The sequence below is a fragment of the Canis lupus genome, chromosome 3 (assembly GCF_011100685.1).
Source record: "Canis lupus familiaris isolate Mischka breed German Shepherd chromosome 3, alternate assembly UU_Cfam_GSD_1.0, whole genome shotgun sequence".
NCBI lineage: Eukaryota > Metazoa > Chordata > Mammalia > Carnivora > Canidae > Canis > Canis lupus.
In genome coordinates this window covers 75,330,201-75,348,104 of record NC_049224.1, presented here as the reverse complement: position 1 = coordinate 75,348,104, position 17,904 = coordinate 75,330,201, and the positions used below count along the sequence as shown (strand labels likewise).

Genomic DNA, 17,904 nt, shown 5'->3' with positions numbered 1-17,904 from the left:
AATAGCAAGAGTAGTGATGAGTGATGTGCAAAGGATTTGGAAGGTGACAGGACAGAGAGTTGGGTCCATAGATGGAGGGCTTGGAGAGGTCTCTCTGAGGAGGTAGCACTAAAGCTGACACCTGAATGAAAGGAGATGCCATGAGATGATCCCAGGACTGAGCATTACTGGAGGAAGTCCTAGCTAGAGCGAAGGCCAGGAGTAGGCACGTAATCTAGGTAGTGGTAAGAGAGCACTTTGGAAGAGGGAGAGTATTCATGGTAAGGAGTGTGGATTTCATTCCAAGTGCCATGCAGAGATGCTGGAGGGCTTTATGTGATCTGATTTGCATTTGCAAAAGATCAGTCTGGCTTCTCTCTGGAGAATAGATTAAAGGGGGGGAGGGGGCAAGAATGGGAATAGGGCAGTAGGGTCCAGATTTAAAGGTGAGTTGAGCATTCCTTTACTGTTCCATAAAGTTATACTGTGCGTCATTTTTCCAAGATTCTTTTTTTTTTTTTTTTTTTAAGATTTTGACACAGGGAGAGAGAGCACAAGCAGGGGGAGAGGGAGAAGAAGGCTCCCCACTCAGCAGAGAGCCCAAAAATGGGACTCAATCCTAGGACCCTGGCTGGGTCACTGATTGATCACTGACCCGAGCCAAAGACAGAACTTAACCAACTGAGCCCTACAGGTGACCCCAAAGGTTGATTCTTTGCATAATTCCTATAGTTAGAGCAAACTGTGGAGTACAGCTCTCTAGATTCAAATCTGATTCCTCCAATTTAGAGGTCATCTAACTTCAGGCAAGTCTCTCAATCCCTTTATATTTCAGTTTCCTCATAAAAAATGGAATAGTAGGGTGCCTGGGTGGCTCAGTCAGTTAACTGTCCAACTCTTAATTTCACAGCTTGGGTCATGATCTCAGGGTCACAGTGGGATCAAGCCCCAGGTCAGGCTCTGTGCTCAGCATAGAATCTGCTGGAGATTCTCTCCTCTCCCTCTGCCCCTCCCTCAACTTGTGAGCTCATGCTCTCTCTCTCTCTCTTTCTCTCTCTGTAAATAAAAAGAATCATTTAAAACAAAGATGCAATAGTAATTTTACCTATTTCATAGAATTGTCAGAAGTGACTAAGAAAATACATGTAGAAATACTTAGTACATGACAATAGTAAGCACTCAGTAAATATTAGAGATAATAGATGATATTTCTGTCTTAACCATCTATACCACATTCAGATGGCAGTACCTACTGTAATGAGTTACAATAACATTTATAAGAAATTTTTAAAAATTGCCCATGTATTATATTGGTACTATTTTAGCATACCTTAATCCTGTTTATTTAATGATGTAATAATTTAATATAATCATATTATTATTATGCATATTATTCCCAATTTCTACATCTGGTAGTATTTATTTTTAAAGTGACTTCTGTTATTTGCGTTTTAAACATCTGTATCTTTCTAGAGAGATTGATTGAATATTAATCAGCTTTATTGTGAAGTTAGTGTTTTCAGTCCTTAAAATGAGATGAAAGATGGTGGGCCTCTGATCCTGAAATTATATAAATCATATTAAAACTTACCTTACTGCCTCTACTAGTGCCATAATAGCACATGGACACTGCTCAAATGTACCACTCCCTCACTTGGTCCTCCTGCTTCCCCTTTGGACGTAGGGCCCATGTTGGACCTATGGTTAGAAAAGACCCTATCCATTTGGACTGTAGGGTAACCTAGAAGCCTTGTATTGAGTCTTTGGTTTCCCTATAAACACTGGTTTCTGTCACTATGTCAGGGCTGCAGCTGCATTTCAGATGCTTGAGATTGGTTATTTACGTCTCAAAATAGTCTTGACAACAGTGGGAAAGTAGAGTAGGTCAGCGCACCATATGGTTGAATTTGCATGGACAGATGAACTTGAGAATAATAAGGAAAGTCTTTTAAACTGGCTTTTAGCGATAAATGTGGGATGCAAATATTTCATAGCTATGGCTGGGATTGAGGTACACTTAGCAGATGGTATTTTTCAAGAGATAAGACATTAACCTAATTTTTTTAGATTGCTGTTCTCCTATTTCACTGGAGTTAGTTGGGCAAGGACAGCCTCTGTTTGCTGTGATCATTTTACAGCATCATTGATGCAGAGCAGCACCCAGCACAGGTGGCTTTGGAAATCCCTTTCAGTGCAAAACATTCAACATTAAATACATACTCTGTGGTTCTTCTGGTTTCAAGTTCTCTGTTGCTTCTCTTATGTTTTTTTTTAAGGACATGAAGAGTAAAAATGATTTTTGAAGTTTCTTCATGGTGTAACACATGCAAAACAATTACCCTCTCTGATACAACAGGCAGTCCTTGTGCCCAGGGTGGCAGGCATTACTCTGCTAAACCTCTGACCAACTGAACCCACCAGGCATGCGATGTGCTAGTTTGGAAGTTGGCTCCCGCAATTTGTCTTTCCTAACCATTGTCCCAATTGCCTGGATACTGTACTGAATTTTTAAAAGTCGAATTATTCCTAAATACTATAGAAACGATGATAGAAATTGGATAAGTTTTGGAATCAGTAACTAATGTGTGTGTGATTTTGTAACTTTTGCATGTAATGGGGATAAAAACACCTGACAGCTGATAACCCTACGATTTTTCCTTCTGCCTTTTCCAAAGACAGCGTGGTCTGGCCATTTAAGAGATTCACATGAGGCTCTGGAAATGTGAATTCCCAGCTCTGCCAGTACGCACGGAAGTGGCCAGTGGGGCTCCCCTCCATCCCACAGGCTTCTTGTACACGTCTGGCAGGGAGGTCTCCTCCCCCCACCCCACCCCTGCTCTGTTAGGATCAGCTCTCCTCCCCCAGTAATCAAATATCCCATCATTTCATAATGGGCACCCAAGTTGATTATATTAATGCTAATATTTGTGAGCTTGTCTTTTTTTCAGAAATATGTATGTGTAGACATAACTCCCTTTCTATGTGTTTGTTTTTCTACCACAGATACGGGAGCAGAAAGACAGGCACTAAGAGAAAATGTGTATCCCAAATTGAGAGAATTCTGCAGAGAAAACTATGGATTAGAATTTCAGGTAACTCTGACATTAATTTCATTTTTAGTATGTCAGCTCAATGACGTTTGTGCTTGCTTATTGTCACAACTTCGATGTTACCAAAAAAAAAAAAACATGTCTTAAGCCCTGAAATTTTTCATTTCTTTAAGCATGGGTAAAAAGGAACACTGGAAGATGGAAATAAAATATTTAGTCATTTTGGGGGGTGCCTGGGTGGCTCAATCAATTAATCATCTACCTTCAGCTCAGGTCATACTCCTAGGGTCCTGGGATCGAGCCCCACATTGGGCTTCCTGCCCAGTGGGGATCTGCTTCTCTCTGCCCTCCTGCCCCTTTCCTTCTATGCTGTCTCTCTCACACACATAAAATCTTAAAAAAAAAAAAAAGTCATTTTTGGTATTTTGCACTTTTATGCTGTTTCTTGGCCCCTGCCTGCTATTAGCTCATCTTCTCCTTTAAAAAAAAAAAAATAAAGATTTTATTTACTTGTTTATTTGAGAGAGACATTGAGAAGGAGAGAAAGTGAGTAGGGAGAGGGGCAGAGGGAAAAGGAGAAGTGGGCTCCCCTCTGAACAGGGAGCCCGATGTGAGACTCGATCCCAGAACCCTGGGATCATGACCTGAGCTGAAGGCAGATACTTAACTGAACCACCCATGCACCCTCATGTTTTCCTTCTAACCATGTTTATTTGCTTCTTGCTAATCTCCACCCTTCTCAGGAAGGTGATGGTTGCTGAGCCCATGCCTCTCCGCTGTGGTCTCTAGAAATGGTTTGCACCTAAAAATTGGGACCAGCTTTCTCCCCGGTGTTTTCTTTTAGCAGTCTGGCCAGCCCCTTGCCTTCTACCTTGCTTTTTAGTTTTTGTTCACATCGTAGAATGTCCTTTTTCCTATTTCAGGGATTTGCCATTTACCCAAATATAAAAAATAATAATAATAACATCAACCTTTCTAGAGACAATAACTCTGCACGACATTGCTAAAGTTCATGAACACCTTGGCATTTGTAGACACCACTGATTTTGCCACCTGATAGAAAAGTACTAGGAAACATTGGGCATATCTTGAACATCCTCAAATTTAAAAAGTGAGTGGCTCCTGGAACAGATAGCATTATTTAGCCAGAAGTTTTCAACCTCATTCACAACGGATATATTAAGTACATGTTTACATTGGTAAGTGAGGAGTATGTACCAGGGGTCTGTGGTATAAGAGTGCAAAATGCATCTTTGTTAGTGGAAGAAAACTCCACCCTTCATTTATTTCCTCCTGCATATTCATTTATTTCCTCATGATGCTTTCTGATGTGATGAATAAAATAGTTGATCTCCAAATGGCTTCAGTCCCCATGCCTGCTGTCAGCAGCAGGCCCTTAAATGACACACATATTGAACAATTACTCATAAATCACCATTTGCTAGGTAAATGGTGAACTTAAATTCCTTGTTGCGAATTCAGCACTGTCTTCTCTGAGGAACCTGATTCTACTGATAACAGGGTCTCAATTGTTACCAAAATTCCGATCCGTCAAGATTCGCAAAGACATAGATACTCCTTGGGGACTCAGTTACTCTAGAGAAAGTGATGTGTATCCAAACATGTTAATCCCATCTTTGAGTTTGTTTGGATTTGCATCTTTTTTTTTTTTTTTTAGTAGAGAAAGTTGTTGAGCCACAGACCAGCCTGCATGAAACATGGTATTAAAATCAGCTGAGGGGAGAAAAGTATATTTTCTAAATTATAAGCCCTCCCAGGAAGAGACCAATGAAGCCAGAGGAAAGCTGTAGAAGGCAAGGTCCATGGAATAAATTGACAGCAAAGATCATTCTAGGTAGGTGCATTGAATGAGTCATTGAGGTACTGGGCAGCAGTGGAAATCACATTAGGCAAAGAAAAGCTGGGACTGAACTCCCAACTTTCCACTGTGACTCCCTCAGTAGGTGTCTGAAATAGGAAGTGGTGACCGCTTTGTATCTAAAGTTCTGTTTGGAATAAAAATATGCAGGGTTGCGGAGATCCCTGGGTGGCTCAGCGATTTAGAACCTGCCTTTGGCCCAGTGTGTGATCCTGGGGTCCTGGGATCGAGTCCCACATGGGGCTCCCTGCATGGAGCCTGCTTCTCCCTCTGCCTGTGTCTCTGCCTCTCTTTCTCTATGTCTCTTATGAATAAATCAATAAAATCTTAAAAAAATATATGCAGGGTTGCATTTGCTTCCCACCTTCTGAGCTTAATAGTAGCTAAAATATATAATGCTTGAATCTTCTAAGAATATCCTTTTTAGTATAGTCTCTCTTTTAGTAGATTGATTATAGATCTCCCTGAAGATATGTTTTCTAGTGAGATGGCTCTCCTTTCTCAGCTGCAACAAAATGTGATGCTGGGAGCTTCATGAAAAAAAAGTAATTTACCTGTATAGTACTCTGGATTTCTTCTTTAGCTGTGCATTGAACCCAGAGGAAATGAATTTCTTAGACTTACCCAAACGTATACTGGTCTCTCGTAAGCTTCCTTGCCTTTTTTATGCTATTCCTCTCCATCCACAATGCTTTGCAACCAGCTTCTTCCCCTGCCACCCCCAAAGTTCTGCTCATTCTTAAGACTCTTGCAGATCCTAAGTCAGGCCCCCCTCTCCTTCTGACCACAGCCCTGGAGCTACATGTCCTCCGTGTGATTCCTTGAACACTTCAAGTGCATTCTCATTTAAGGTTTTTGCCCTGGCTGTACTTTCTTTGTGGAATGTCCACTCTGTCATCTTCACATTGGAGCTTTCTTAGGGTTCTCCAGATCTCCCCAAAAATGTTACTTCCTAGAGATGCTTCCCTCAGGACCCAATCTAAAGTAACCACCTAGGGGATTTCTTTTACATCACCCTATTTTAGTTATTTGCATAGCATGTGTCAGTATTGGACGTTTTGCCTTTTTCATGTATTGGCTTGCATATTGTCTCTGTCACAGGAGATTGTAAGTTTCACAAGCACAGGGTCTTGTCTGCCTTCATGACAGCTGTATTATTCCTCATCCTAGAATAGTGCCCAACCCATAGCAAAAGTAGATAGGAAAAGTGTTGAACAAGTGGATGCCTTTCTGAGCATATAAATGAAGTCTCAGTCCAAATATTACTTGCTTAAGGAAGCTTTCACTGACCCCCTGGCCCTTCTAGGATATGCCATGTACCCTCCTCTTTGCTCCCTGTAATGTAATATGTAACTCTCAGTTGTGCATCCCATTTGTTCAAGAAGTATTTGTTGACCGTTGAGCACAGGCAAGGCAACATCCCAAGTGCTGCGAATACAAAACAACAACAACAAGAACAACAACAACAACAACAAAGATCCTCTTTTTATGGAGCTTCCAATGTTATTGGAGGAGGTAGACAATAAGCCATAAATACCCAGTGGTTATAGATGCATTTTATTGAGTAAATGCTTTTAGGAAAAGGAAGACAGGATAAGGAGATTAGGGAATGTCAGGTAGTCAGAGAAGGACTCAGTGATAACCTTGGAACAGAGATCTGTCAAAAGTGGTGGAGCAAGTCTTGCAGGTGGTGCCTTGGTAGGAGAATTCCAAGCATTGGCAACCAGAAAAAGGGAGTATGTTTAGAATATTCTAGGAACAGTAAAGAAGTCAAGTGTGGGTGGAGTGGAGTAAGAGAAATACTTGTAGTAGAGGACATCAAACTCATATGAGACCTTCTGTGCCAAGATTAAGGACGTAGAGTTGTCCTGAGTATGAAGGGAAAGGGGGACATTATAGGATTTGTATTTAAGAGGGTTGCTCAGGCTCTGTAAAGAGACTGGAATGGGGGTAGGGGGAGTAGTAGAAGCAGGAGGGTGGTGCAAGTTAAGAAGTGATCGTGGCAGGGACTAGAGCAAGTGATGGAGAGAATGAGACATCTGGTGAGGTAAAGTTTTCATCATCTGTCTCTAAGGTCTCAATGTTCTTAGGACTGGAACTGTGTCTTACTCAACATCTCCCAGTGATGAGTCAAGTGTCTGGCACCTAGTAGACCATTGAGTTAAATATTATGGAAGTGGTAGAAAATGCAATTACATTTTACACAAGACCTTCTAATTTTACCCCTATAAATGCCTGTTGGGCAGTGTCTTTAGTGTTTCCTTAATTTTTTTTTCATATAAATGAAGATGTTTAATGAAAAAAGGATAATCAAATCTTCTGATTATGAACTCCAGTTAGTTCTATGTATGATACACACAGGTCGGTTGTTGCCCAGGGATAGAAACAGATGAATGGAAGGAACATTGAGCTCACTCAGGGCAGAGAACACACATGGCTTCAGAAGAAGACAAGGTGTTTAAGGAATATGTCATTTGACTTGCCAGTGTTGGGTTAATGCCCTTAGTTACAGAGAAGAGGATAGAAAGGGAGAATGAGGGGAATAAGATGGGAAAAATAAAGGCAGATTGGGGTGAAAAGCTGGTGGTGCAGGACCCAGTGAATAAAGGACTCATATCCACAGGTGCCATCTGTTCTTACTTTCCAAGGTTTCTGCTCCATTCTTACTGCCCAGACTCTAGTCTAATCCTCAATGGTTCAAAAATTGGATAAATGATAGGACACCTGGGTGGTTCAGTGGTTGAGCATCTGCCTTCAGCTCAGGGCGTGATCCTGGAGTCCTGGGATCGAGTCCCACATCAGGCTCCCTGCAGAGAGCCTGCTTCTCCCTCTGCCTGTGTCTCTGCCTCTCTCTCTCTGTGTCTCTCATGAATGAATAAATAGAATCTTTTTTTAAAAAATTGGATGAATGAAAAGCAACTGAGCTCTTTCCCCACTTACTGCCAGTTGGTTACAAGTTGTTGAGGAAGAGACTAGTTCTCACTTATTTTCAAGTCCCCAGGGCCTGAAATGTTTCACATTTAGTAGGGTTTAGTAAAAGCGTGCTAAGCAGAACTGCCCACACCATCGCCCTGCTTGAGTTTTTCTATACATCACCACCAGAGCAATCTTTACTTAAATGTCATGTTGTCAGTTCCTTTGTTTAAAAGCTTTTAATGGCTCCCTGCTGCCTACGGGGGTCCCTCTTTACTGTGACTCAGCTGTCTGTCCAAGTTCATTTCCCATTCTCCTCAACACAAACATGCACTCCAAGCCTGTCCTCAGAGCACGTCTTGTGGATTGCTCATTCTTGACTTTCTTATCAGAAATACCCTTTCTTGGAGCACCTGGGTGGCTCAGTCAGTGAAGCAATCTGCCTTTTGCTCAGGTCATCATCCAGGGGTCCTGGGATTGAGCCCCACATTGGGATCCCTGCTCGGTGAGGAGTCTGCTCCTCCCCCCAACTCTTTCTCTCTCTCACAAATAAATAAATAAAATATTTTTAAAAGATTTTATTTATTTATGAGAAACACAGAGAGTCAGAGATACAAGCAGAGAGAGTAGCAGGCGTCCTGTGAGGAGCCTGATGTGGGACTCAATCCCAGGACCCTGGGATCATGACCTGAGCCAAAGGCAGACACTCAACCACTGAGCCACACAGGTGCCCCTAAATAAATTATTTAAATCTAAATAATCTAAATACCCTCCCCATTTATGTTCCTTCTGAACTGACCACTAAGCACCCCTCAGACAGATTGACGCCTTTGGTCAAAGGTCTTCTGTTGTACTCAGAAAGGCATTGGGCATCAGGCTCCCTGCTCAGCGAGAGCTTCTCCCTCTCCCTATGCCTCTCCCCAACCTGTGTTCACTCTTTCTCTCTCTTACTCTCAAATGAATAAATAAAATCTTTAAAAAAAAATACCCTTTCTCTTCTCCATCCTGCCCCTGCCCTCAAAATCCAGCTCAAGGCCTAGCTTTCTTAAAAAGTCTTTTCCAATTTCCAATTATCCTTCCACTTCTACTCTGTGAACTCTTATAAGTCCACCCCTCCCAGTTCCCCCACTCTGATACTCTGAGCCAGCAGTAAACCCATTAGGGCAGGAATCTCTAAAGGGGGTGCTTGACTCATCTGGGGGCTTAGGACACTTCCATTTTGAACATGATCCTCATTTGAGTCCAGTCCTTCAACTCTGTGTCATTCCTTAATACCTTCTGATAGCCAGCTTTTTTAGTGGCACCTAGTATTTATTTCATTTCATCTTAGTTACCAGTGTTTGTGAACCTGTTCCTTTTTCTTCACCTTTAACATCCAGTAAACCCAGGGTTTTTCCCATCATCACACCCCCAGTGAGAGTCCTGTCTTGTCTTTGAACCTGTGCCTGTGAGTGGTCCTCATGACTGCATCTCTGACTCTCTCTCCTCTAGAGGTACATGAAGATAATTCTCTGGTTTGGGAATATTAATATATCTGAGTGGAAACCATCCTTCTCCCCTTTTGTAGCTTCTCAACTGTTGCTATTTTCCAGTCTTCCAAACTTCAAAATCCTGGCTTCTAGTGTATTCTTCACTCTTGACAACCTACAAATTGCCTGTTCCTGTTGATTCATCTGCCACAGTGTTTCTTAGAAGCTCACCTTTTCTTCCCATTTCACAAGACTCTGTCTTTACTCAGCCTTCCGTTTCTTAATAGCTGAGTGACTACAGCAGCCTTTTCCTGATCTTTCCCTATCCTGGGTGTTCTGTCTTCTGGGCCAGACTATATACAGATGCTCAAGTCCTCTTCCTTAAGCAGTATTTACCAAATTTAATTTATTTTTTCACATTTTTACTTCTCAGAAATAGAATTCATCTTACAAATAAACGGCGTGTTGTGGTGTAATTGACAATGTGTTTCTTTTTTTAGTGGAACATACAGTATTGGGGCAGCCTACAACTGATCATGTTTGCGATTCAATAAAATACAGCACATTATGTCATTTATGGGGGATAATGGAAACGTGTATTTTTCTGTTAGACTAGGATTCAAATGCTAGGTTTGCAAATTACCCATTCGGTGACTCTGGGCAAATTGCTTGATTTCTTTGACAGAGTTGACCCTTCTATAAAATTAATGGGATAGTGTCCATCATCCAAGATCATGATGAGAAGTCATGAGATAACACAAAGTGCCTGGCACATGGAAAGTACTCAGCCAATGTTAATTTGTTACTGCCTTTCACTTTTTTAAGTCTTTTCTCCTAATTAAGAACTTGAATAATTAATGAAATTATTTATATGCATTTTTCTCATGTCTTTTTGAGTACAGCAGAAGACCTCTGACAACGGTATCTATCTGTCTGATGGGGTGCTTAGTGGCTGGTGCAGAAGGAATATAAATGGGGAGAGCATTTAGGAAATATTATATCACATACTAGAAAGACTAAAAACTTTAAAGGTCAGGCTATCAGCTTGAGAGAATATTTCACTAAATTCTTTTAATCATTTCCTTAGCACGTCAATGGTACTGTAGCACTCTGAGCCTGGAGATCTAAAATACAGAGTTTGTCCCTAAAGCAGAGCCAGAACCTACCCCACGTAGTCTCTGGGAGGATGTGAGAAGGGGAGAGAAAGGAAGTGTCAGTAGATACACTTTTCCTTTCCTTATTCCGAGTTCTGCTTCAGAAAAGGGGCTGTGGGTTGGATAAATGAAAATGAGTAGATAGGTAGTACTAAGGGGATCTTGCCTCTGCTGTCTACTTAGGACTCCAGAAAGAGATGGCCATACGTTAATCACACCCCACCCCTGCAAATAGTCATGGGCATGGGCATGTCATGGCCATGGCAGCAAGCAACCATGTAGTTTAACTTTCCCAAGCTCCCTTCAGTTATCATGTGTCATATATGCTGAGTTAAGAGCCAATGCTAGTCTCCATGACCAGGAAGAGGTGACCTCAAAAAAGGCCCATGGTGAATAACTGGATGGAGCACAGGCCCAAGGTTGAGGGTGGCTCATCCGTAGCAGGTTAGTCAGCCTGGCTTGGCTGCAGAGCCACACCAGGATCTGACCAAACTGAGAGGGAAAGACCAGTCCATGGGTGACAACCACCCCAAGCCCAGCCATGATGCCAACAACCAGGCAGATAGTGGGCATCATGTGTGGACCATGCCCAAGAACTCCCATTTCTTCCCCTCAGGATATGAGGTCCTCTGGAGATCATCTTCAGGAAAAGAAGCAGGGGGACAGGGAAGCCCAGTCTTTTGAGAGACTCAGCATTCTGATCGAGGAGAGAATAAGCACTTTTCATAGACTCCTTGCACACATCAGTTCAGACTAAGGTTTAAGGTGGACAGAACCGAAAGTTCACTTCCTCCTGCTAGCCAGAGGGTGGAGGCTTGGACAGGAAGCCCACAGTAGTCTCACACAAAATTAAGAAGCCACATCCTCTGTGTGCATCCAGGTTGTGGGTTAAGTGAAATTCCATGAATCTCACATCAGCTTCATCCTTGGGAAAGATTGCTGACTTGAATTGTCGCTTGGTCTCACAGCGGAGGTGCGTCCCCAGTTGCCTCCACCCACCGTTCCTCTACCCCAACCTTCCTGTTCTTTTCCAGCCCCATCTCCTTCTCTGTTCTCACTTTTTTTCTTCCCACCGTCTGCCTGCTAACCAGTCTTAGAACACATTTTGCCTCCCGTGTTGCCAGAACGCATCATCGACTTTCTAACTGACAGGATACATTGTGATGCCCTTGGTCTGTTCTCCACGTTGTCAACGAAATCACCTTTTTCCCATTTCCTCTAAAGCGAGAAACGTGTCCTCTCGTTGGATCACACGCTGTTTCGCTTGGGCCAGCACGTCAGTTTGTCTGGCTCACTTCACATTTCAGTTCTGTCTGTCAGGACCTGCGCAGGTCTTATTACCAAGTTGATATTCTCTGGAAGAATCGGAAGCATGAGACATAACCCTTCTCCCATCCAGGAGCCAGTTGGTGAAAGAGGGGGAGGAAGATTGATAAAGTCGGGGAAGGGAAGGAAAGAAATATGTCATAATTGACCTTCGTCATGCCAACGTAATTGTAGGGGTTGACTCGTCATTTCTGCAGCATGGGAGGGCTCTTCTGGAATTCTCATGCCTGACTTCCTAAGACAGCATTATTGTTCATCCTTCACTTGTATGCTCAGACACTCTTCTGCCTAATAGTTCTCCTCAGTATAGAGCACTGGCACTGTGGGGAGCTCCAGAACCTACTGGATGAGCTACACTTTGCTGAACATTAAATTCTGCTCAGTTGTGGCTGGCTGGTGACCCCAGTCCTGGAAATCACCCAAGAAGACTAGTCCTTCACTAAGCAGAATGAGAGATCCTCATTTGCAGGTGACATTTAAGTGTCCCAATTGTGTATGGTCACTGTGAAGCCTTTCTCACATTCTTAACACAAGGCAGCTCTTTCTTCCCATCCTCATTTTTCTTTTTTTGTTTTTTTTTTTTAAGATTTTATTTATTTATTCATGAGAGACACAGAGAGAGAAGCAGAGACACAGGCAGAGAGAGAAGCAGAGACACAGGCAGAGAGAGAAGCAGGCTCCATGCAGGGAGCCCCATGTGGGACTTGATCCCAGGACCCTGGGATCACAACCTGAGCCAAAGGCAGATGTTCAACCACTGAGCTACTCAGGAACCCCTCATTTTTTATTTCTTGTAGCAGGGAGAGGAGACCTTTAACAAGACTGCACAGTAAAAAGATCACTCATTTAAGAGATCTTCTTTGTCAGTAATTAGTTATAAACTGTTGAAAAAGTGTCTTCAGCTCAGTTTTCTATCTGTAAAACCAAGTGTTTCTTGGGCTTGGTCTTGGCTTTCATTGGCTTCCACAGTGATGATCCTGTGACCCTATCATCTCTGTATGGACAGGCCATCAACATTTTTGTCTTGGCAGGTCTGTTCTATCTAAGAAGTCCCTCTTCTCCAAGAAACAGTCTCCTGTGCCTTTAACCTTCAAGTCCAGGGATGCCTGGGTGGGTCAGCGGTTTAGTGCCTGCCTTCAGCCCAGCATGTGATCCTGGAATCCCGAGATCAAGTCCCACATTGGGCTCCCTGCATGGAGCCTGCCTCTCCCTCTGCCTGTGTCTCTTCCTCTCTCTGTGTATGTCTCTCATGAATAAATAGATAAAATATTTTTTTAAAAAAAGTTAAGTCCAGATTTCTTCACTGTTGTCTACCCCCAAATCCCCAGGGCTAGATTTGGCGATCCCCTGGGCCTCATTTATTTATTGACAGACATTTACTGAGCCTCTGCTCTGCACTAGGCGGAGTTGTGGGGACAGTGGATACCCTTGTATTGAAAGCCAATCTCATTCGTGCCTTCCTGGAGTTATGAGCAGTGGTGAGGGTGCCACTGGCTACAGTGGAAATGTGGGGTGCTCTGGGCATGCTGCTCGAGGCATACGAACAGCAGTTGGGGAACTGATGTCCAGGCTGAATCCTGAAGGATGGATGGAAGGAGATGCCCATGTTGAAAAGAAAATTTCAGGGACCCTGGGTGGCTTGGCAGTTTAGCACCTGCCTTTGGCCCAGGGCATGACCCTGGAGACCCAGGATCAAGTCCCACATCGGGCTCCCTGCATGGAGCCTACTTCTCCCTCTGCCTGTGTTTCTGTCAATCTCTTTCTCTCTCTCTCTCTCTCTCTCTCTCTCTCTCTCTCTCTCTCTCCCTCTCATGAGTAAATAAATAAATAAAGTCTTTAGAAAAAATTTTAAGCAGAAGGAACATCTTTTCCTAGGCATTTGAGAAAGAACTTTATGTTGTACTGACTGCCTACCAGGCGCTTATTCTAAATGCTGTGTGTGCGTTACGTTGTTTAATCATTGCCATAAGCCTCATCAGTAAATTCTATCTTCTCCACTTTATTGCACGAGAACACTTAGAAACACAGAAGTGAATCACTGCTAGAGATCTCACAGCCAGTAAGCAGCAGCATCAGGATTTGAACCAAGGCAGGGTGGCCCCCATGTCCAAGCTGCTCTTAAGTCACTGCCCCGAAAAGCTTCTTGCATTTATTTACACATTTCACAAAAATGTATGTGGGTAGGTACAGATGTGTAAATATAAGGATTTGTGTAAATATACATGCGTGTATAGACATACAGGCATCTCAGCATATATTTACACACTTGTACAAACACGTGTGAAGAGTATATATGTAGCTAGAGCATGAACAGTGAGGGAGAACATGACATGAAATGAGGTCGGGAGTTAGGTAAGGACTAGTTCATGGGGGTCTCCTAAAGTAGGTCAGAGATCCTGGATCCTGCCTTCAGGCCGATAGCGTGTATTTCAGGAAGCACCATAAAGTTAATAGCCCAGGGTCAAATCCCACCTCTCCTGCTTGCTACCTCTGGGACCTGGGACAAGTCACTTTCTCTTTCATTTACATGACAGAGAAAATATTCCTAATCTACTTTAGAAGTTTAAGGAGTGACGTAAACTTATGTGACTACTTCATAAGTTTAAGTAGAGTCATAAGTGACTCTGTGTAGTGTCTGGTAGAGGAAGAGGAAGTCTCAGCTCTGGTGATCAGATCTGCCTCAGTATAGTGAACGGAGTGGAAGGGGCAAGGAGAGAAGCGAGAAGCTACCGTAGGGAGTCACAGTAGAAAGACAGGCACAGGTGCACTCGGGGGCCTTCCGAAACCTTGGTTGCTGAAATTCCAGTGATGGGGACAGAGCCAACTTTGGGTTTTTCACTCAGGACATACTTTGTGGTTGGTGTGCTGCCACTGAAGAAAGCGGGTTCCCGTATGCAGCCTGCAGCTACTCTTGCTTTCTGGAATGAGCTTCTCCAGCTTATACTCAACACAGATGCACCCACAGTGGCTTCTGCCTCGCAGCTCTTTCTCTGCCCCCAACAACTCCTGCTGCCTTCTCTCTGCCTGCATGTCCATTAGGCCTAGAAAGTCAGAGGTCTTGCCATCTATGGTTTATTTTTCTTTACTATCACATTATAATTTTTAGGGCTGTCCAGAGGCTAAGTCTCCCAAGATGCAGAGACCTCATGGGTGAGCATTTAATCGTCTCATGAGGCTTTGGGTGAAGCATCCTCCTACATCAGACTGTTGGACCCTCTTTCTGGTGATTGTGAATGACCATTTGGGCCAGCCCATTCTCCCAGGGCTTGATTTAGCACCCGACTTTCCAGGAAGATTCCCATCTTAGTCATGTTCCCGTACATCTTAGTCCTGTGTCTCATGACCAAGATAATAATCACAAGGTGACCTAATGTCAGTATTTGCTATAGTTCTCGTAAAAGTGCGGCCATGGATGATGTGGAGCTAAAGAGGGGTTGTTGTTGTTGTATCCCCTGCATCTCAGGGAAGTCGTTCTAAACATAGCAAGAATTACATACCTATACACCATAACTCACCACTGGTAAACGGTATCTGGGGAACCTAATCTGAAGTTAAAGACTCCTCCCTGTTTACTAGAACACTCTAGTAACAGGACACAACTAAATAAAAACCAAAGGAGTGCTGTATTGACCTTGAAATTTATGTCCACAGCACAGTAATGTTGCCCTCCTTCAAAACTTTCTGACCTGTTATGTGTTCTTTTGAATATTTTTAGTGGTGGCAGATGTGAATTCCTTTAAGAATAGGCGTGATTTTTTAAAAGCACTAAAGGTCTTTTCGAAGCTATATCTTATCTACATAAAAACCAGTAGGCTAGGAAAATACCATTTTTAATAAAAACAAACCTAACAATACAGTGACAAGAGTTTTGGTTTTTTGTTTGTTTGTTTGTTTGTTTGTTTGTTTGTTTTTTAATACAGAATGAGATAATTCCTGCAGAGGAAATTATAGGGCAGTGACAAAATCCTTCAAACAGACCTGTAGCCTCCCTCTGGAATAACTTTGAGAAACAGCCTTCATTTCAGTACTGCTTTTATTCAAAAACAAAATCTGTCATGTCATCTCTGTAGTTCCATTTTTGCTTTGCATTCAGGTAGTGTCTTATTATAGCATGGGAAAATTGAGAAGGAAAATATTTTGGAAAACACTTAAAAGCTCTTTCTGAAGAAATGATACTGCAGAGCTGTTATGAATTCAGATTTGACCTTTTTCTGGGTAAATCATGAGGTCATTATATGTTTCTTACAGGTTGCTTTATTGTTTGTTTGGTAATCTTGGTATTTAAATGGCTATGTCTGATTCAAGTGGCAAAATTTGTTACGGCTTTTATTTGCTGGCTTTTTGTTTTCAAACTTATTCAGCACATGAAAATCATGATAAATTAGCCTCCCTAAGAATATTTTAAAGCAAGTTCAATGGTTTTAAGTAAAAAAAAAAAGATAAAATCGAATTACTTTCCCAAGTGTTTATACCTAATGATGAAATAAGTAAAGGCACATAAAATGTGCTGTCAACAAGTTAGTATTCCAATAAATAGTAAATTAGATTCAGTGTCTGCAGTGCCTGGACATTAGGCTAAAAGCTAAACTTAATTTTTGTAAGTATATAATAAATCTTGTCTTGTTGAGCACTTTGGATTCCACCCGCTTTTTGCCAGCTATTGATCATGCGGATATATGGCAGATTTGCTTGGCCAAAATGGTGTTTTGTGAGGCATAAGTTAGATATTTCATTTATTTATTTCCTCTCTGCCTTCATGGTTGCTTGATTTTATCTTTTTTCATCATTTTCTGCCCATAAAGACATTTGAGAAAGAATAATTTAAAGGAGGAAAGCTGGAAGCTAGAGAACATTCAAAGAAAGTGACCAAAGGAAGGAGACATGGAATTAGAAAGGCCTGGATGAGGGCCAGGGTGACCAGACTTTAAATAACAGATGCAAACACTATTACAAAAGACTTCCATTGGTGGCAAATAAATCATGTGCCCCTTAGGCTTCTATTTAAAAACATAAGTGAAAGCCTTGTTTTGATTTTTACCTTCGTCATTTGTTCCATATATATTTGGTTAGATCTAACTGTTTACTCTTAAAATGCCAGGTGCTTGATTTAAACATCTGTTCTTGCACTCAATTATACTGTGAGGAGGGGATGTAAGACCTATAGAAAATCACAAGACTAAATAGAGGTACAAAGTGTCATTGCAATGTAATCCACATACACAAAATTCTCCCATTTAAAGTGTATGATTTGTGGGACGCCTGGGTGGCTCAGCGGTTGAGCGTCTGCCTTTGACTCAGGGTGTGATCCCAGAGTCCTGGGATCGAGTCCCACGTCGGGCTCCCTGCATGGAGCCTGCTTCTCCCTCTGCCTGTGTCTCTGCCTCTCTCTCTGTCTCTCATGAATAAATAAAACCTTTCAAATATATATATATATATATATATTTAAAAATAAAGTGTATGATTTGCATGTTCTAGACATTTCACATAAATGGCATCACACAACATATTCCTTTGTGACTAGCTTCTTTTACTTAGAACAAAGTTTTCAAGTCTGGATGAACAACATGTTCCATCCATGTTGTAACATCAGTATTTCGCTACTTTTTATTGCTGAATAATATTCCATTTATAGATATACTGCATTATATTTATTCATTGAACCCTTGATGAACATTTGAACTGTTTCCACCCTTTAGCTATTATGAATAATGTGGCTATGAACATTCGTGTGCAAGTTCTCATGTGAACATATGCTTTCATTTATCTAGGAGAACCGCTAGGTCATGTGACAACTGTTTAACCATTTGAGAAACTGCCAGGCTTTTTTCCAAAATGGCTGCATTTTATATTCCCACCAGCAATGTTATGACATTGCTCCACATTTTCATTAACACTTGTTATCAATCTTGTTTACAACAGCCATCGTAGTATGAAGTATTATCTCCTTGTGGTTGATTTACATTTCCCTGATGATTAATGACCTTCAGCATCTTTTCATATATTTATTGGCAATCTGTACATGTTCCGTGGAGAAATGTCTACTCAGATTCTTTGTCCATTTTCAATCAGGTTGTCATCCTATTGAGTTGTAGGAGTTCCTTATGTATTCTAGATGCAATTCCATTATCAAATAG

The 17,904-nt window shown here is 42.0% G+C and overlaps 1 protein-coding gene across 2 annotated transcripts in view; it reads left to right on the top strand.

The window, feature by feature from the left end:
* NWD2 (NACHT and WD repeat domain containing 2) overlaps window positions 1-17,904 on the top strand; it is a 174,772-nt gene that overhangs the window by 59,108 nt on the left and 97,760 nt on the right. Inside the window, exon 2 of one of the 2 annotated variants that reach the window (XM_038533507.1) lies at window positions 2,983-3,071. In XM_038533507.1, coding sequence (XP_038389435.1) covers window positions 2,983-3,071 — 89 coding nt within the window. Of the gene's footprint in view, window positions 1-2,982; window positions 3,072-17,904 lie in introns of those variants that run through there. The other variant, XM_038533508.1, reaches the window with a different exon arrangement.